Source organism: Leuciscus leuciscus, assembly GCF_965113295.1.
Source record: "Leuciscus leuciscus genome assembly, chromosome: 25".
Classification (NCBI taxonomy): domain Eukaryota; kingdom Metazoa; phylum Chordata; class Actinopteri; order Cypriniformes; family Leuciscidae; genus Leuciscus; species Leuciscus leuciscus.
In genome coordinates this window covers 12,519,093-12,539,769 of record NC_138724.1, presented here as the reverse complement: position 1 = coordinate 12,539,769, position 20,677 = coordinate 12,519,093, and the positions used below count along the sequence as shown (strand labels likewise).

The following is a 20,677-nucleotide window of genomic DNA, read 5'->3' as shown; positions in this document are numbered from 1 at the left end:
ATAACCAACAGTGCAAACATGATGTAAATAAGAGATTCATTGTTCAGTGTAGACAGCATCATTGATTATAATGGGAGTTTTGGTGAGAGTCCAGAACTCTGATAAACGTATAAACTCGCGTTGTGTTATTGACAGCTCCAGCGATTATAAAGGGAGGGTTCTTTGATTACTTTCTGTATGTAAATTAATAACAATTTAAATAACAGATTATTTTAACGCTATTAAGAGAAATAATGTGAAGTTGACCGTTTAGTCACTAGCTTGATTTACAGATGCATAGACAGCAAAAAAAAAATTATGAGACAAAGAACGTCTGCCTGTACATGAATCCTTACATATCAGAAATCACTGACCACAGATCAGGCATTAGAATTAATACGGTTACTTATGTTGTGGAATTACAGTCGGGTTCATATCTTACGATAAAAGTTTGCGAAGCCTGACACTACATATATAACATAAGCACTTAAGAAGACTAATGTATGATATCTAAACTAAACTATGGAGAGCTAATATAATGCCTGTTAAAAATAGGCTATACCTGAAAATAATTTAAAACTTTATGTTAACCTTGCAATCTGCAGGATTTTCATATGACTGTTTGATCATATATTTGACACTTGCATCTCAAACAAATCACAGTAAGCTGCTAACACAATGCAAATGTTTTCATTCAATGGCTAGTGCCATAAAAGTGATGTAATACAAAATAATAATAATAATAATATAATCTCTTAAAACAGGTATTTTATTAGAAAAAAATATAAAATAACATTAAATCTAGTACAGTGCAGCTTAGAATGCAAAGCATTATACACATCACTGCCAGTAAAGAGAAAATATTCTCAGTCTGACGGTTTCTGCAACAAAAGACAAACATGCAAAAAAGGCCAAGCCTACAACTTAACATTACCTAAGCCTGAAATGAGAACATGCATGAGTTGGCAATCAGAATTCACTGTTATTCATCTAATCACATGGAAAAACCAGAGCATTTATATTTAAGGTTTGTAAAGCCCATTTTAGGGCTCCATCAGTGAAAGCTATTTGTCAACACTGAGCACCAAGTATGCAATCGGCAGAGTGCACCATGCCTTGCTTTCAGTACTAATAAGGCTTAGAACAAATTCCAAAACTTAGCATACTTACTGTTTACATCTCTCTTATACTATCTCTTAATTCTTTCTTCCACTGTTAACCAGTTCCACTTTGCCCATCCACCTAAAACTTACACTCAATTGTTCATACACCTTAAAAAAAAAAAAAAACATACAATAGCAATTTGTCCCTTGGCCTTGACACCATGTTATCTTTAAAGATCGACAAGAAGAATAAAAAAATGTATGTATATATATATGGCTTATATTCACAATACTTTTTATGCTGTTTTCCATAACTGTGATCCTTCATTAAGCTACATTTGGCTGTAAACTAATTTTGCTATGAAAATGGTGTGGTGCTTTTTATTGTAATGTTAAAAAAAGAATGCCGTAAGATAACTTAATATTTGTAGATTTCATATTTGTATACCCAATACAGTTTCTTGATTTTCTTAGATTTTGTGTCTTGTGGCAGGCTGGAGTCATTATTTGTCTTTTTTTTCATTTCGAAATGTTTTTTTTGGGGGTTTTTTTGACAAAGATGTTCAGGGATGCACGTATTATTAAAATATGACCATATTTGACATGCTTATAAAAAATGTCAAGATAAGTTTTGAAAGTCTTAAGGAAAAAACTAATTTAAAACTTTCAAAAAGATAAGATTTTTTTATTTTCTTTATTCATTATTCTTATTAACTTAAATGGCTAATGCCAACTGACAAGTGGGCAATTACTTTAGTACTGCAAACTGGTTATTGTGCATTTGACAAAGAGTCATTTAATTTAATTTAATTACAAACTGACCTGTTATAAAGTTATAAAATTAAAAGTTTTAGGGAAAGAATTGTGTGAGATAATAAACAGAACTCTACAATTGCAATGACAGCTAACAACATCCTTGCCTGTTATTTTTTATGTTATCCAGTTAGATTTCACTGGTTTAATAAGTACTGAAGCCTTTGGCTGTTCTATTAAAGTCTTTTGGTTCTTCGTCTTTATTTTTGCGGCCTATGAGTCCCATTTCAAAAACTGTTGCAATCTTTGTTGCTGGTCGAGAAGCTGCCTCTCTTAGTCTTCTGGCATCAAACCGTGGGCTGTACAGGAGAACTGGCAAACGCTGCGCAAATGAGGGAATCTCTTTTTCTGTCTTCTGTCCTGCCTCCATCTTCTTTTGCTCCTCAGTTTTATTGGATTCAATTTGTTGTATTATGTTCTCTTTGGTGGAGAACATTTGGAAGAGGACAGCATCCCACATCTTTGCTGCCCTAGGGGAGTCTTTACTGTCCTGGCTCTCACTAAGCTTATCTTCGTCTTCAGACTTGTTTTGCATTTCACTTGTATTTTGATCAGCACTGGCATGGACATCATTCTTTGATCCAGGCTCCGCCTCTGGAAACTTGGGTTCCTCTGCTTCGACCACCATGTGTTTTTTAAGGCGAGACCAGCCACTGAGTTTTGACTTCATGCCTTTTGGTTTCTGCATCACCTTCAAGAGAGGTTCTGCAGATAGGGAAGAACCTTCACCCTCCTCCTTTTCACCTGTAGGCTTGATCACTTGTTGGGGACCAGCTTTTTTCTCCCCTCTTTCAACCTTTACATGTTCAGTGTCCTTTGTTTCAAGGTGCTTTTGGTCTTCTTTTGGTTTAGCCAGAGGCTTAACCACATCTTTAACTTCTCCATTTTCATAAGGTTTTTCAGAAGAAGCAGATGCAAGATTCTGCTTCTTAATCCTCTCTAACAGAGATATTTTTGCCTCGGTTGGCTTCTCTTGCACTTTGGTTGTTTCAGCATTAACTTTACTTTTTGACAGCTTTGGAAGTGCTGGCTTTCCAATGTCTAGGTCCGGCAATGGCACAGCCTTACTTTCGGGTTTAGGAGTTTCTTGCACAGCTGGAGGGGTTGGTTTCATTTGGGAAAGTCTGGGAGACCCATAGGTTGGAGTTCTGACTCTTGGCGTCACAGTACTTATAGCCTTTGGTTTTGCTTCTGATGGTGGTGTGTCAGCTACAGATACCACAATGGTTGGAATTTTAACATCAGGAATTTTTGGCACAGGTTTCTTGGGGACATCCTCTACAGAGTTAGCTTCTGGTTTAGATGCTGCCTTTGGAACTTCTGGAGGTGGAGCTACCATAGTGGTTTCATCTTTAACAACAACAGACTGAGGTGGCTGGTCTTTACCTTGCTCTTTAGACTTTACCTTAGACTTGTCATTTGTCATGGTCACATTTTCATCAGATTGAGGTACTACTGGTTCTTGTTTTGGAAGATGAGTTGCCTCTACACTTGGTAGTACAGTTGGTGTAGAAATGCTAAAACTGGGCGAGTAACTCTTTATTCCTCCATGGGCAACATATTCAGCGGGAGTCAAACCATAATATGTTGGTTGGGATTTAAGTGCTGTTGGTGTTTTGGGTCTTTGACCTGCAAATGGAGGGACTCTAAATAACGGTCTTTGATTGCCAACTGAAGACAAGCCAGGCTGTGCGAGTTCAACATTGGGTGCCGTTGGGGTTTCAGGCTTTGGATGTTGATTTGCATTAAGGTTTGGGCTTTCCTGTATTTGAGTCTTTGGCTTTGATGACTCGACTTTTGATAGGTTTTCTGAAGTGGCAATATCTAGTTTTTCTTTTAAGACTTCAGTTGATTTGACATCTATGTCCCCATTTTGAAATATTCCTGAATGATTGGTGTGATTCACCTGATTTGAAATTTTTTGAATTTCATCATGTGGACCAACCAAGCTTGAAGTTGGCGTTTTGGATCTTCTGCCCTCCATGTGCACAGGAGAGACAGCAAATAAAAGTGGATTTGGTCTTGAAATCTCAATCACAGATACTCTAACACGTGACACAGTGCCCGAGGGTGTCTTGGGTCGCCCTGAAAATGTTTTTGTTGAGGTTAAGTCATATGTTGGTGTTTTTACTCTAGTTGGTGTTGCAACCCCTTTTATCTCAAGTGTTGTACCTTGTTTTGTCTCGAGTGTCGGTGTTGCATTTTGTTTAATCTCTGAAGCAGGAGTACTGACCCTCTTCATTTCAGAAGATGGAATTGTCTCTTTCTTGATTTCAGAAGTTGGAGTTTGGGTTTTCTTAAATTCTGAAGTTGGGGTAATCCTCTTGATTTCAAGCGTCGGTGTTACAACCCTTCTGATCTCTCTGGTTGGTGTTCTGTCTCTTATTTCCGCTGTTGGTGTTACTATCCTTCTAACCTCAAATGTTGGTGTTGGGCCTCTCATTATCTCTGCAGTAGGTGTTTTACTCCTTGTTGGTGATGCATAAGGTGTTATCAAACCTGCTGACTTTGCCGTATAATTGGTGATCTGAGGAACTTCAAACAATGGTTTTGTTGTTCTAGAAACATTCAAAACAGTTGGCTGAGGGCTTGGAGTTTTAGAGGTAATTACATGGGTGGTAAGAGTTGAGCTGACTTCCGCTCTTTGTGCAGTATGCAGAATAGTGATTGGAGCCGTAGCATGTGTGTCAAGTCCTGGTATTGGTGAGGCTGTGTATGGAAATGCTGGAGCTAGGTGTTGGGGAGTGTTGTGGCCCAGAGCCACATTTGGTTGTGGTGAAAACCTTGTTGTCTTGCCATATGTGAATCCTCTGTGATGAGGATAAGGGGATGCAACATGCTGATACAGTGGTCGGACGTTAAAGCGCGGATGTACCGTGCCAATATAGAAAGGTGCCTCTGGAGTTTTAGGAGGAGTTGAGTGATCACTGTGCTCCAGGTCAGGGCTTGCTTCATTTACTGGAGAGAGGCTTGAGCGGAAGGGGACCGATGGTTGTGAGGCCTGGGCAGCAGCTTTTTTCTTGGCTGTCTTCTTGAGAAGTTTCTGGAGCCGGACATTTTCTTTCCCAGGTTTGGGATGCAAAGGTGGTGGGTACTGCTGGGATAGCAGGCCAGCCTGGGCAGCATTGGCGATATTGCCAGCCATAAATATGTCAACCCCCTGAAACAAATAATAGATATTGTGTACTTTGAACATGACAATAATGATTGTTTTTGCTAATAATGGTAACAAAGTGCAAAACATTCCAAAAATAGACAATTTTAAAATAAATCAGCAAAAAAGCTTTGTTGTTCACTAATACTGTTGTTTTCTTTTTCTTTCAGATGAATTATCCAGCGATGACTTGTGAGGAATTTAATTCAGCAATAGCATCTTTCCAGATTCACCAAGAACATATATACATTAACACACACACACACAACTAATATATATACTGTGTGTATATATACAGTACAGGCCAAAGTTTGGAAACATTACTATTTTTAATGTTTTTGAAAGAAGTGTCTTCTGCTCATCAAGCCAGCATTATTTTATTTGATCAAAAATATAGAAAAAAAAAGTAATATTGTGTTATTTTATTACAATTTAAAACAATTGGTTTTCAATTTATTATACTTTAAATTATCATTTATTTCTGTGATGCAAAGCTGATGTTTCAGGATCATTACTCCAGTCTATCACATGATCCTTTAGAAATCATTCTAATATGATGATTCATTATCAAAGTTGGAAACAGTTCTGCTGCTTAATATTTTTTCATAACCTGTGATACTTTTTTAGGATACTTTGATGAATAAAAAGTTAAAAAAAAAAAAAAAAAAAAAAAAAAGCAGCAATTTTTTAAAAAATATAAATCTTTTGTAACAACAATATACACTACTGGTCAGTAATTTTGGGTCAGTAATTTTTTTTTTTTTTTTTTTTTTTAAATAAATCAATACTTTTATTCAGCAAGGATGTGTTAAATTGGTAAAAAGTGATAGTAAAGAAGATTTATATTATTCTAATTTTTATTTTTATTTTGAATAAATGCAGTTCTTTTTAACCTTTTATTCATCAAATATATTAGGCAGCAGAACTGTTTCCAACACTAGAATGATTTCTAAGGGATCATGTGATAGACTGGATGTCACATGTGACACTGAAGACTGGAGTAATGATGCTGAAAATTCAGCTTTGCATCACAGGAATAAATTATTTTTTAAAGTATATTCAAATAGAAAACTATTATTTTAAGTTAGAATAATATTTCACAATATTACTGTTTTTTTTCTGGTTTTTTAATCAAATAAACGCAGCCTTGAAAAGCATTAAAGACTTCTTTCAAAAACATTAAAAATAGTAATGTTTCCAAACTTTCGGCCTGTACTGTATATAAATATATAAATATATATCAGGGGTGGGAATCTTTTGGTTACAAACGATTACATTCAAATCGATTCTCGATTTTAAATCAAATTTCGATTCGATGAAGATTTGATTGTAGTTTACGGTTTTGTATTACTTTTCTTATTTGACTGCAGTAGACAGTTTAAGACAGTTTAATAGGTCTAGAAGAAAAAGAGATTCAGCCAAAATTGTTTTTTTGTTTTTTGATTAATAAACGTATGGCAACGTATTAGGTTGCTGTCCCTCAAAGAACAAATGCACGGATCTAATATACTGTTACAAATCCGATTTCCTTTCAACTGTCTATGTTCATGTAGGACATAACAGATTGTGTTTATGTGAATACTCCACACGATGTGCATCTTGACATAATTGTGTGTGTATTTTACCATTCAAACGCAATAAGCTGTGAAAGAGAACTGATTTCGAGATTGCAGGCATCTGAGAGGCAGCATCTGAGCACCGCATTGAGTCCTTTTTCGCGGCTTATTGTAATTAATAACACTCTAATGTGTCAATAGCTTTAAGTAGTACAGCGAAGTTGAAGTAATGTAACACTCGAAAATATGGATTTTCGAAATTTGTGAATCTATGCGAATTGGCAGAAGATAGAATCGCGATTCACATGTGAATCAAATTTCCCCCCCACCCCTAATATTTATATATATACCTAAAAAACAACATAAGGAAGAAACAATTGCAATGTATGTATACAATGTATTACAATGTATATGCTTATCTGTCTTTGATTTTTGATGATTGCTTAATTTTTTAATGTTCTGATGTTCTAATGTTTTCTTAAAATCTATTTGTCATATATACAAAAAAAAAAAAAAAAAAAAAACTTATTCTCTGAATTCTTTTTTTTCCTCAGTATTTTTCTGCAGTATTTGTGCTAATATTATGTCCACTTTTAACTTTTAACAATGTATGAGTGTGAACTGAATGTGAACGTCAAATAGATAGTTAAGATTTTTGTCAACTACGTTTTTATATTGATTTTCTATGCTATTTTTATACTCTGACACATTGTTACATTTATATAGACTTTAAAAAAATAATAGATTAATAGTAGAATAATCCCAAAACATATTCCAAATTCCTGCATCTGATTCGTATGCCTTTTAAGTCATTACCAATCTTTGTTTTACACCTTGGCGTGTTATATTTTATTACAAATATGACATTGATTTTCATTTACCTCTCTGCTATTGTTCATCGTTTTGCATAACACATAATTGACTACACTTTTTGGTTTTCAAGAAAACACTGGAATTAGTCCATTTATACTTATTTATAATATTAATATAATCCTGTTTGTTTAGTTATGAACTTTTTTCTACCCAATGGTATCATGGTTAAAAAAGAATGTGATTTATATTCCATTAACGTTTTGTTTTTTTCTTGATATTTTGTATGATTCTTAATTTTGATTTTGTAGGAATCAAGTTTATGACACATTCACATGCAGTAAACTTCCACCCCAAATCTAGGGTGGCTCCTTAGCCTAATTTTAGGGTGAAAGCAAATGAGCAAGTAATCTGCTCTATGTCACAGAGTGTGGTGCCACTCTCCACCCTCACTGTAAACCAATGCCAAGGGGGGCAGCCACTGCTTTAGCCATAGGTAGGACAGCTACATTAAATTACATAATAAATCACTGAAAATGTACTACCAATCAGATTCAGTGGTGTCTGTTGACGCACAACCCAAGATCATATATCAAAGAGCTGCTTTTATGCTCTTTCATACATTATTGATTATTACTGGACTATTAAAAAAATATATTCATGAATCCTCTCCTGGCTAATTTGTGCAATAATATAGTATAATGTATATGAATCCATGAGTTTATTAGCATTTATGGAAAAAACTTAACATTTAACAATGTTTAGATATTTGACTACAAAATACAAAAACTGAGCTAATATTCTTTACTAATATTCTTTAAAAATATTTTTTTTCTTCTTTTTTTTTTTTTCTTATTTCGTGTCCGTATAACACAATCTTTTGCAACAGTTCAAATGTAGGCCACCTGTAAGAGCTTGTAAAAGAAGTCTCCAGCCCAGAGAGACACATATGAGAGGAGTTCATCCTTTTAAGGGCCTGGTAGGCTGGGCAGTTTGGAGAATTTCCAAGATGCAAGTTCAAAAGAGGAAAGGGCGAGAATAGCAAAGCAGTAAAATCATGCACTGCCTAATTGCTTCTTAACAAAACAAAAAAAACACACTTGTATGTGTGTGCTTAAAAAACTTACCAAGAGATGACTGTAAGACAGTTGAAAACACTTCAGACAAGGTCCCCTGTAAACATAAACATACTTGAATTATGCAACTGTATTTTAAAGAAAATGACATATATAAATTAGACATAAAATATGGTTGCATTGAAACAAATATTGGTAGTATAATTTAATTTTAACAGTGTTATATTACACTCCCTGATACAGAAAGTTAGCCTGCTATTAATGCCTTTTCCCAAAGGACAGACATGGCATGCACTTCCACACTAGGTATTCATATAATAATAACCAGAAGACAGAAATCAAATTTCAAGCGGTTTTGCTGTGGTTTTATACCTGCGTGTCTGCTGTTCAGGGGTGTCCGGCGGCTGCCTGCTTGTCCCAGCTTGGACTGTCAGAACGGGAGACTCATGTTGAGTTCAACTATTCCCCCTTCCTTCAAATGGAAGGCACAGGCTCCATAGCAGTCCAAAAATAAAACCCTGAGCCCGTTACTCAGAATGCACACTGACTGGTGACGGTGTAGAGGGAACCGTCAGCGAAGCAGGGGGGATCCAGGTCACCTTAGATATTACCAAGTGCCCCCCTCCCCCATGACACCAGATGCACACCCTCATTTACACATCTATAAGTACAGCACCCCCTACAGTTAAGAAGAAGAAGAAGCAGTTTCCTTTAAAGGGCTATTACAGGTCAACTCTGTAAAGTCACCATGAAACTGGAGAAATAGCAAACAACGATTCAACCATCCAATCAATTCCTGATGAACAAAATCAAGTCCTGCCCTATATTTATTTTTTCTTGTTCAAGAAGCAGTTTCACTCGGATATACGTCACAATAGGGAAGAAAAAGCTATAGCAAATTCCGTTGATGTCGACTTTAAAGTAGACCCCTGCGAACTGTCGTTTGCAAGACATTTCACTTTCTCAAGATATTTGAAACAGAATTTTTCAGATTTCATATTGATTGTCAAAGGTTGTAGTGCAAACAAGCATCAAGTGTGATTAAACTTTTTAAGTTGAACTTTTCTTCAATTTAAGTTGAAACTTAATCCCGTGAACACACCAAATATTTATGGAAGCCTCTGGCAAGGAGTAAGGGTTGGAATAAAAAGCCAGACTGATATGATTACACCAGTAAGCTCATGTGTTACATGACAGACGTCAATCCTTCTGACATAAATGATGAAGTTGAAATTTACACTTGTTTACAATATAAGAGAACACTGTGACTGACTTGTTAGCGTCTCTCCAACATGAAACTCTAAACAGCACATTTCAGAATGTAACTAACTGGTGAAATTTACAAATCCTCTGTATGCAGAGTGGTGTGAGCGGTTTCATATTTAAATTAGTGCTGCCAATCAATAATTTTTTTTTTTTTAAACGACTTAGGGCCTGTCCACACGGAGACGCGTTTCGCTGTATACGTATACATTTTTTATCGTATTGGCGTTTCGTCCACACGGATCCGGCGTTTTCGGACACTGAAACCGCTATTTTTTTAAACCGGGTCCCAAAGTGGATAAATCTGAAAACGCCGCCTTTGCGTTTTCGTGTGTACGGCCAATCCGTACATTTTGTGAAACGATGATGTCATCACACCAAGTGTCAACTAGTCAGACACCGTTAAGTCACAGCAACAACATTTATGGTTTTTCATATTGTTCAACAAAGTTCTTGTTTAAAAAAGAAAAAAGAAAAGAAAAAAAGAAGCTACTGTGCCTAATATTATTGTTGTATACAGCCATAGTATACAGCGCGCAAGGTTTATGCGCATGCTTTAAGTCTTCTTCTCCGTTTTTAGTGTATGTCTGTGGCAGAATTACAGCGCCACATACTGGTCTGGCATGTATACTACATCGTTTTGAGTCGGTTTCAGTGGTTTCGTGTGTACGCAGATATTTCTTGAGACGACGCTGTGTTTACGGAATTTTTTTTTGGAACGGGAAAAAAAATATCGGATAGAAAAAGCTCTGGCTTCGTGTGGATGTGGCCTTAATCGCACAATTTTCTGTAATTAATTGTGATTAATCGCACCAAATATTAAAGTTTTTAATATATTTTATAGAGTAATACTTTCACATTACATCTCCAAAATAACACAGAAACAACATACAGTGTATTATAAATATTTGTTTAATGGTATCTTTTTACTATACACTATAAATAAGGGTTAGTATCACTGATACCAGCACTGACACTGATGTCTCTATTAAATGGATTTTTAATGTGCAATTTTAACATTTAATAGGCTTTAAAATATATAACAACTTTTAATTTAAGTGTACTTAAAACAATATTCACATTAACCCATTGTAATAAATCTCACATTTAGCTGTGCCTTTAATATATCAGGGCTCAACGCTAAGGTTTTTTCTACTGGTCCAGTCGGGCCAGTTCAAATTTTTACCTGCCCTGCTAATATGCATAAAAAAGTTTCTATTTTCATTGTTTTTGACCCATGTGACCTTGTAAACGGTGCTTTAAGATTTGCAGGTAGTTTGTGTGTGTGTGCTTTTATCAAATTTAAATATTAAAAAAAAATAATAATTAGCTAAATTAACATGTACATTTTGACAGCCCTAATTTAAATATACTATTTCTTTATTATAATGAATGATTATTTATTAATTTGCTAACTATTTACTATAGCATTTCCTGTTCTTATGTTTATCTTTCCACAAATTAATGCTGACAGGCTGGAATGGCTACGATTGTAACCACATTGAATGTCTTTTACCAACAGAGCTTAGAGTTACTAAGTTTCACCAAATTCTATTTAAAATAATTTACAGAAATGTATTGGCATATTAGTGACCTCTAGACATTTATAATGAAAAAAGGTAAGATGTTTGTAACACTTATGTGGACTTGGGAGCGAGCTCTGGGGCACACCCCAAAACCTCATCCGACGCATCTATCTATTATGTTGAAAATAACACCAAAAGCTAAGTTCAATCCACTCACGTTCGTCCCTTTCAGAAAATGTATTAATTGTGCTTACGTAGTACCACAGCAAATATAGCAACAGTGTCTGGACTCACTCCTCCAAACTTACGCCTCTGTTACATTTCCTCAAACCCTTATTCATCTCCTTATTCAGTGCCTGGGCCAAGTTCTGGACCTTCCCTTTTTAACCCTTCCCACAAGAGAATATCCACCAATGGGAGATTTAAACAGATCAGGTGTCACTATAACAGAAATGCATGTTTGCTGAACTTTACAGCCAGTCTTCGTCAGCAGGGAGCTCACTTCTTTCAGCTTTTCTGAGGTAAGGGTGAAGGAGGGGATGAGTGCAGAGTGTGAGGAAATTGTGAAATCAGGAAAGTTTGTGTGTAGTTGTGCTTCAGTTTAGACTAAGACAATTTGTGATAAGTAGCGTGTGAACTCATCAGGTTTCACACAAACTTGCGGAAATCATAACCTAATGAATTTAGTTAAAATATAATTTATGGACTCTTAATTCTAAAATGGGTAGCTTTAAAATTATGTTTAAATTTACATTTCATTGATTTTGAATTGTCTGAATAACATATTCTATTCAATCTATATATGATCGTAACATGCTATGTCCAAATATAGATAAAAAAAAAAAAAAAAAAAACTTGAGATGGAACTTGGAAACTAGATCCTGAACAATGTTTGGGCCTATTAAGTGCAGCTGTCTAGTCATATTCGGCCGAGATGCTTTTAGGTATTGCTCACATCCATTTCCTGATTATTATTCAAAAGTTAACAACTGATTTATTTGTATTTTTTAAATTAATCAAACCCTGTAATTATTATTTAAGATTTTGTAGTATTTTGTATTGATTTGTTCCAAAATATGTGTCCTGCACTATATATAAATTGGGAAACAACACAAATCATCTACAAATATGCAAATAACACTATATTTTCCAAGATATGTGTTTTTCTACTACTTGTTTGTCTACACAAGAATATGTTCTGAAGGAAAGTGCCTTACTATTGAGCTTTTCAATGACTTTTACAAGGCCAAGGATCTATCAGGCAAAGTGGAAACAAACTTTTACATGTACAAGTATGGATAAGGGCATTTATGATTGATCAAGTGCCAGCCAGTTCACAGGTCAGCTAATAATACAATTTGGTCAATACTTAGCTAAATGATTTTGCACATTGCACAAAATTTGGAGGGAGTATTTGCATCATACATTCCTAGTCCTCTCTGACATTATTGATGATTATTACATTTGGCAAAAAGCCCAAAGTAGTTATATATTTTTTAATATATATATATATATATATATATATAGAGAGAGAGAGAGAGAGAGAGAGAGAGAGAGAGAGAGAGACTTTGATTTTTTAAGTATTCATTAAACTCATTGCAGTCTTCACTTGAGGTTCTGATTTGTGCAACATTATTTCATTTTCTTTTAGTCTCAAAGTCCACTATCACCATGTCAGACACAGAGGAGGTGTAAGTATCATAAAGTGTCTATACATATTGAACTGGATTTCTATGAAGTGCACTAAGGGGGCATAATCAGGCTTCTGTTTTTTATTTTCTTTTTACAGTGAGCATTTCGAGGGTGAGTAAAATTTTTCAACGTTTTCTTGTAAAATCTTGTTGCCAGAGCATTTTTAAAAACAATTATAAACGGTGTAATGTATTCGTTCACCATTTCTCCCAATAATCGTTCTTCTTGTTAGAACGTGGTGAAAGTAGGCAATCACAATGGGACATATGTAATAACTGTGCAATGTGTGATACTTATGCACTGGTCATAAAATAATTAAGAAAATAAAAGAATGAATAATTATTATGAAATTAATATGAAATTTGAAATACATTTATCTAGAACATCCTGGTCTACGTCCTCCATCTTTGAGTTTTTATTTTTACATTGTATTTGATTGATTTTATTACACAATAAGGCAAATCATATGTTATTTATCTTTGCACTGAATCTGTAGTGTATACATTGTACAATGTGGAGTGTAAACATGCCCCCTCATTACCATACAGACATAAAAATGTATTAATAACTAAATGTGGAAATAGATTAATGTAAAATATATACATAAATGTAGAAATAAATGTAAAAAGAAATAAAATAATACATAAATAAGGACTTAACATAAACTTTTTAAAAATGTAATAAATCTATTTATTTTTAATGTTGGCGGATTCGGTACCCCACAGTATTACAGTTAATAATAATGTCTATTCTGTTTTTGTTTTTTGTTCTTGTTTAATGCTTGCGGTCACTGAAGGGGAAGGTATGTTGATTACAGATGTATCCCACTTTATCAGTGTTGAAGGGACTTGTTTCAGTTGTCTGCAGTCTCCACCTAGTGGACAACATCTATAATGCTGTGGGCAATAACCTATTCACTCCTAGTGGACAACCTCTATAATGCTGTGGGCAATAACCTATTCACTCCTAGTGGACAACCTCTATAATGCTGTGGGCAATAACCTATTCACTCCTAGTGGACAACCTCTATAATGCTGTGGGCAATAACCTATTCACTCCAAGTGGACAACCTCTATAATGCTGTGGGCAATAACCTATTCACTCCTAGTGGACAACCTCTATAATGCTGTGGGCAATAACCTATTCACTCCTAGTGGACAACCTCTATAATGCTGTGGGCAATAACCTATTCACTCCTAGTGGACAACCTCTATAATGCTGTGGGCAATAACCTATTCACTCCTAATGGACAACATCTATAATGCTGTGGGCAATAACCTATTCACTCCCAGTGGACAACATTTATGATGCTGTGGGCAATAACCTATTCACAGATTAGGCTATGTAATGAAAAGGGTGAAATAATATTAAATGATAACAACCGTGCAGTGACACACTGTTTGAGTTCTGCATGGCATGTACTGAAAACTGACCAACTCATTTTAAGGAGCAGATCTGCTGTTTCAGGAAAACTTTTGAATTGGACACATGTAGCTCTAAATATTTTAATAATTTTATATTTTTATTTTATTTTATATTTCTATATATATATATTTAAAAATATATATTTAAATCTATAATCATATTTAAATTTCTTCAATTGGGATTAATACAAGTCACAATTTTTTATAAAATAAGGGTGTTTCTGAGCATCACGGCTATGCTTGGATGTTTGATCTAAAATCAATGTAGATGTTTAATAACTTTAATATTTTAATAACTAATCATTTAAAATTAATAATAATTAAATTTTCCAACGTTTGCTGTGTACCGTTAACTGTATTGCCCTGAGTGGATTTCACAATAACACATGTACTTGTCTCCTCTTCACTCTTAATACAGATGAGAAGCCAAAGTTCAAGTAAGTATTAGACACTAGCCTATATTTTCACATTACTGCACATTAATCGAAATAATTTAATCTACGACAAAATGCTCATTTTATTTCTTTGACTCCAGGCCATCAGCACCCAAGATCCCAGATGGTGATAAAGTGGACTTTGATGTAAGAGTTTGTTCCTATTTGATGCTCTTTAAAATGGCCATGTATTTGTTAGTGGGTTAAACAACTTGTTTCTTGTGTGTCTGAACGCAGGACATTCAGAAGAAACGTCAGAACAAGGATACACTTGAGCTGCAGGGCCTCATCGATGCTCACTTCGAGCACAGGAAAAAGGAGGAGGAGGAACTCCTTGCCCTCAAGGCGAGAATTGTGAGTGAACATAAACCGAGAAGTAAAACAGTCACGAAATCGTTGGCATAGCTTGATCTTCTTCAGAAAGTTGTAAATGAACATGTGAATGTTTTCTGTCTTCAAACAGGAGAAGCGCAGAGCTGAGAGAGCAGAGCAGCAGAGGATTCGAGCTGAAAAGGATAAGGAGCGCCAGGCGAGACGCGAGGTGTGTAGCACTAGCGGTTTCCATCCAAAGTTGCGAATTTAATTTATGCGCAAAATTGGAATATCACATAAAACATTCGCGAATAAAGCAGCGTTTCCATCCAGTAGCTGATGAGAACAAAATCGTCAATTCCTGATAAACTGACGCTAAATATCAGAAAGATATAAGAAAAATGGAAGTTGCTGCAGTAGGACAAGCCACATAATATAATAATTATCGTATATAATAACTGACTTGTGCCTCAGAGCACTCAGATGAAATGCAATAAACGAGGTCATGTTATCTTGCTTTCGGAGGCCGACGACTGGTGTTTGGGAACGCAGTCGTGTAAGACGTTTCCGGGAGGTAATTATACCAAACCACTTTGACAACAGACAGGCATTTCAGAACGACCAAAATGAGATCTGTCCGCTGGTTGGTCCAGTTATGCCATCCCATCACAAGTCACATGTCTTTTTTGATGCGCATCATAGAATTAATTTGGTAAAAGTTTTTCCATCGCAGTTTATGCGCATGTTTTCTTATCGAATAAAAAATGTATCCGGCTCAATTAAGCGCACAAGTTTTTAATGAATTTTACGTGCATCTTGACGATGTTTCCATCCAGCGTTTTTTATGCGATATCCCAAAATGCGCATAAAAATAGGTGGATGGAAACATCCTGACCTTGCAAGGCTAGAAAGTGTCCATCTTCTAGCAAAAGCATCAACATTAGTGGTCGACCGATATCTCCAAGGCTAATATATCGGCTGATATTTGGCATTTTTTAATTATCAGCAAAACTCAAAAAGGTTTTGGAAGTGGGACTTTTATTTTGATAGAGCTGATAATGCCAGGCATGAGCACACAAGCTCCCATTCTCCATCTTCATCTCTGTTTCTGTTTAACGGCTCTGTCTAATAAATTATTTGACAGAAGTGTTAAAGAAAGAAAATCACTCTAAAAGCATTAAAGAATCAAGATGTTGCAATCTAAAGTATAAATCAAATTATTTTACAGATTTAAAAAAAATCAAATGACATTTTTTATATACATTTTCAAATTATATTCCTAATTTAGTAAATATTATATAAAATAAAAAATTTATTTCAGCAATTAATTTCAGCAATAGATCTACCTATCGAGAGCAATAGGCCTCGATCTATAGGCCAACCTGAAGGCGTTTTCACACCTGGCTCGTTTGGAGCGTTTGTTTCCGAAACTGGTGTGTTTTGTCCAGTTCGGTTTGTTTAGGCATATATGAACACGGCAATCGCTCGGATCCGCACCAAAACAATCGCTCCAAAATCGCCTGAATGAGGAGGTCTCAGCCCGATTGAAACCGAACTCTGGGGCGGTTCGCTTGAGGTGAGAAAGTAATCCGACCCAATAGACCAACGAACCAAGCGCTATCATAATTCATAACTGAAAATGTGCTATATAAATAGCAGTAGTGTCTGATTCTGTGAGTGAGCACATTAGTTATCACAGTCGAAAACCAAAGAGTGACTCTTCAACTTAAAATGTTGTGAAGGTGTAGCTTTTCTCTGTGCATTGCAACAATTCTGTCCCGACGAAGCCTTGATTCCGTACTGACGTATAAGTGTTTGCGCGTTTCACGACAGCTATGGATGATGCAGTGGAAACTGTGACCAATAAGAGGACAGCTTTACTCACATGTGACTTGCATAAACACATTTTTGTACGAATTGAAATGTTGCCTTGTGAAAGTGATCTGAACCCTGTTTCGGAAACAAAGCAAATGATCTACAGCTCTGAAAACGCCCTAAGATATCGGCACAGGCCTTAAAAAACAACAATAATGGGTCGACCACTAACTGACAGAGTGTCCTGATGTTTCCCACAGGAGGAGAGGCTGAAGAGAGAGGAGGCAGATGCTAAGAAGAAAGCAGAGGAAGATGCCAAGAAGAAGTCAGCTCTTTCCAACATGGGCTCCAACTACAGCAGCTACCTGCAGAAGGTAACTCTATTTAAACAGTTAAAATGAACTGAGGAGAATGAACTGAAACAACAATGACTGAAACCCAAGGCTCTGTTGTCCTTCAGGCTGACACCAAGAAAGGTGGCAAAAAGCAGACAGAGAGAGAGAAGAAGAAAAAGATCCTGGCTGATAGACGCAAGCCACTCAACATCGACCATCTCAGCGAGGACAAACTGAAGTGAGTTATACTCTGTTATAAACTGTTAAAGGGAGGCCATGCAAACTTACTTATGTCTTGTGTCCTGGGCTTCAGAGATAAAGCACAGGAGCTGTTTGATTGGATAAAGTCCCTGGAATCTGAGAAATTTGAGCACACAGAGAAGTTGAAGAGACAGAAGTATGAGGTGAGAAAACAAATAGCGAAAGAGACAAGAGGACAGGAAACATTTATGAACCTGTATATCCAATTGTCATCAGTTTTCCCTTGAGGTAAATTTTGATATCGCTGATAAATCTCTGATCTTCTACAGATTACTACACTCCGCAAGAGAGTGGAGGAGCTCGGCAAATTGTAAGTGGCATGTTTCTTGAATGTTATGGCGCCCCCTGCTGTGCATGGCCTGTGTGTGACTGCTTCAGTGCATTGACAGATCTTCTGTGATGGTGAAAACAAAGTGAACCTAGGGTACGTTTTCACGACAAATGGAAAAGTTTTCCTTTGCGTTTTTCGTGTACAGACGAGAGACGACAACGTTGTCAAAACAATCCCCATTCACACAGATCCGCGGAAATGATTAAAATCTCTGTATTATTCATGCCAGGCCAGTAATTGGCAATGTCACTTTGTAAAGAAAAAATACCATGAACACCCCAAAAGTTACGTTTTTTTTGTTGTTGTTTTTTCTGAAAATGGTGTGTAAACGGCCCCTTAACATGCAAGAACACTGCACTCGCTTTCTGAGAACAGCAACATGCTAATCTGCAGATTTATAGACACAAGGAGACATTTGTAATACATTTTAGGAATTACTTAAATTATTATCAATATGCAGAAATTGAAAATCAGCATTCGTTCGTTATGTTTCTCTATTTTCCACCAAGCTGCCTTTGCATGTAAAGCTATCCATAAAATAGGCTACATAACAGAAGCTATGAGATGTCATAACATGCTTAATGTCACAGACAACATTATTACTTCTTATTGTAAAAACTACATAATTTATTTCATAAGTTTCATAATTATTTTTATCTTTTTATAAAAAAAATGTTTAATGTTGTTTATGTCTATGAGGGGTTTTTAATATGCTTTAAGACAAACCATGTACAAATTCAAAAGACAACACCATTGTTGAGTATTTTCTCCTTAAAACTGCAGTGAACCAAAGACAGTCTCAAAAACGCGGTTTGAAATCGCTGGTGTTTCTGACATCACAAACTACCCTTTAACCAATCAGATCAACATGTGATCTAGTGGATCTCTGAGCTGGTGTGAGTGGAGGCGTGGCTAATTTGCATATTAATATTCAAGGGTGTAGAGTTACATTCAAGCTATTTTAAGGCATGAATACATTACATTATTCAAGGTAAAAAAAAAACGGTTAAATATGTAATTTTGGTGATCAAAGATGAGTTAAAGGGATAACATTAACTACAGGGGAACATTAATTATTATTATCATCATTAATTTACAGGTCTAAGGAACAAGACAGAGGAGGTTTATGAGAAAAAATAAATAAAGATATAATATAAATTATAATAATAAAAATACAAAGAATAATAATAATAGGCCTATATTTTGATCATTTAAATATTAATAATACATGGAAATAAATGGAAACTCTAACTAAGAAAAAAGGACAGTAGGGAATATGGATTTACGCCAGGACTGATGAGCAGACTAGTTTAAACTAGTTCTGTTGAATTCATTTTTGATTGAAGCTGCCAAAAAAACATCATTAGGCCTATGATACTGTGACAATAAGCCTAAGTGAAGCCTGGGTTGAACGAGCTGGTATGTGCTTGCTGTGGTGTGAAATGTAAATTCGAGTGTTACAGTGTTAATTCGGTCGAGTGTTAAATCAAAGCATAATTTTGCTCACATTGTGTGTTTTGACTACTTGACATTGCAGCAGCAAGAAGGGCGCTGCCGCTCGTCGCAGAAAGTAAGTGCGTCGTCCTGCAGGCCAAGACCTCCACAATGATGACGGACAAGATACACCCTCATTCTGTGCTGACTGCACAGGACTAGTTGTTGATCAACCCACTCTTCATCGTCTTGGAATGTAGTTTAATTCCTTATATGTCATGTAAATAAAGTGTGACTTAAAGCCTTAGTACTTGTTCTTATTGAAACATCAATAAAATCGTTGTTTTTGGAGGTTGTCACCCAAGACCATTTCTTTCTAATTCCACGAGTGCAGAAACAAGGTTCGATAAAAAAAATTATGTCGGGTGAAATTCGTGAGTTTTATTGCACACGGATAAAAATTAAGACGCACGGTTTCTAAATAATGTTACACTGTCTCGTATGTGCACGTAAGTGATTAAACTCGAGATTCTTACCTTGTCTGTGCAAATATATTCAATGTCCATCTCCTGTCACGCCGGTAAAATGTAACTTTGACAGGCGGAAGGATTTAGTGACTTATCCACCCACAAGTAACCTGTCACGCGTATCCAGATGTGAGATGTTCCTCCGCCTTCCACAGTAGTCCCAACAAAATCCAAGTTTCCAGGATTCAAAATGTCTAGCAGTGTCGGCTATAGTCAGTTTGAGTTTGTTTTTAGGCTACACGCTGAGGTACGAGTCCTACGTGTCGAAAGTATTCTGTGGTAATCGACAGTCACAGATCCTGTCAATAACATTTTACATTTAAATTCTAAAAAGAATTTGAAATTGGTTAAATTATTTTGATGAGAAAGTAGGCTAAAAAAGTGACGTATTTGCTCATAGAAGATTTACAGTGTGACACACGTATAATAATGCACAATATGATCAGTTAGCTACAAATATGAGGTGAGCATTATGCAAATAGGCTACACCGTTCAATAGGCTACACAAGATGGTGCTGTTGTTATAATATCATATCTGTCAACCATTAGCCCTATTTTTTTTTTATTAATTTCTTACGCGAGAAATATAGGCCTTTATCCCTGAGATATAACAAACCTGTTATTAAAAAAGTATAGGCTAACATTTTATAGTTTTTTTTATAAACATAATCAAACATTTTCGTATCGGTAGCCATTGTATAGCTTAAAGAATCCTAAACTTGTATATAGGCTATTCATATTTGAATGTAGCCTACATCAACTGAATAAAATTGTTTATGGACGGTGAAGCGTTATCGAAATTCGATTAATGTGAAACGAAAACCTTTTACCC

At 35.7% G+C, this 20,677-nt stretch overlaps 3 protein-coding genes across 5 annotated transcripts in view; 2 read left to right on the top strand and 1 right to left on the bottom strand.

Annotated features, from left to right (window-relative positions):
- lsp1a (lymphocyte specific protein 1 a) overlaps positions 1–7,966 on the top strand; it is a 44,118-nt gene extending 36,152 nt beyond the window's left edge. For both annotated transcript variants that reach the window (XM_082160466.1, XM_082160465.1), the window contains exon 13: positions 5,220–7,966. In XM_082160466.1, the coding sequence (XP_082016592.1) occupies positions 5,220–5,245 (26 nt within the window). In that variant the 3' untranslated portion in view covers positions 5,246–7,966. The remainder of the gene's footprint in view (positions 1–5,219) is intronic.
- On the bottom strand, positions 1,558–9,502 carry prr33 (proline rich 33). The gene is made up of 3 exons (XM_082160416.1): positions 8,864–9,502; positions 8,543–8,588; positions 1,558–5,055 (listed from the first exon to the last, which is right to left on the bottom strand). Exon 3 carries the CDS (start codon positions 5,038–5,040, stop codon positions 2,041–2,043), a length of 3,000 nt encoding a protein of 999 aa, XP_082016542.1. The 5' UTR covers positions 5,041–5,055; positions 8,543–8,588; positions 8,864–9,502; the 3' UTR covers positions 1,558–2,040.
- Positions 9,503–12,575: 3,073 nt separating this feature from the next.
- Positions 12,576–19,625, top strand: tnnt3a (troponin T type 3a (skeletal, fast)). 2 transcript variants are annotated; one of them, XM_082160528.1, is made up of 12 exons: positions 12,576–12,620; positions 12,932–12,971; positions 13,042–13,083; positions 14,815–14,833; positions 14,932–14,977; positions 15,068–15,184; positions 15,294–15,371; positions 17,218–17,331; positions 17,418–17,530; positions 17,606–17,696; positions 17,823–17,863; positions 19,422–19,625. In XM_082160528.1, the coding sequence occupies exons 1-12, from the start codon at positions 12,591–12,593 to the stop codon at positions 19,456–19,458; spliced, it is 768 nt and encodes a 255-aa protein (XP_082016654.1). In that variant the 5' UTR covers positions 12,576–12,590; the 3' UTR covers positions 19,459–19,625. The 2 variants fall into 2 exon arrangements, with proteins under 2 accessions (XP_082016654.1, XP_082016655.1); XM_082160529.1 differs by lacking the exon at positions 12,576–12,620 and having other exon boundaries at positions 12,937–12,971; positions 13,070–13,083.
- Positions 19,626–20,677: the final 1,052 nt, after the last annotated feature.

What these genes read in the sequence shown, in the direction of transcription:
- prr33 (XM_082160416.1), bottom strand. Translation starts at nt 5,040, where the DNA reads ATGGCTGGCAATATCGCCAATGCTGCCCAGGCTGGCCTGCTATCCCAG.
- tnnt3a (XM_082160528.1), top strand. Translation starts at nt 12,591, where the DNA reads ATGATTGATCAAGTGCCAGCCAGTTCACAG. An exon ending in GTGATAAAGTGGACTTTGAT is followed by an intron (nt 14,978 to 15,067) that starts GTAAGAGTTTGT and finishes GTCTGAACGCAG; the next exon opens with GACATTCAGAAGAAACGTCA. An exon ending in TTGCCCTCAAGGCGAGAATT is followed by an intron (nt 15,185 to 15,293) that starts GTGAGTGAACAT and finishes GTCTTCAAACAG; the next exon opens with GAGAAGCGCAGAGCTGAGAG.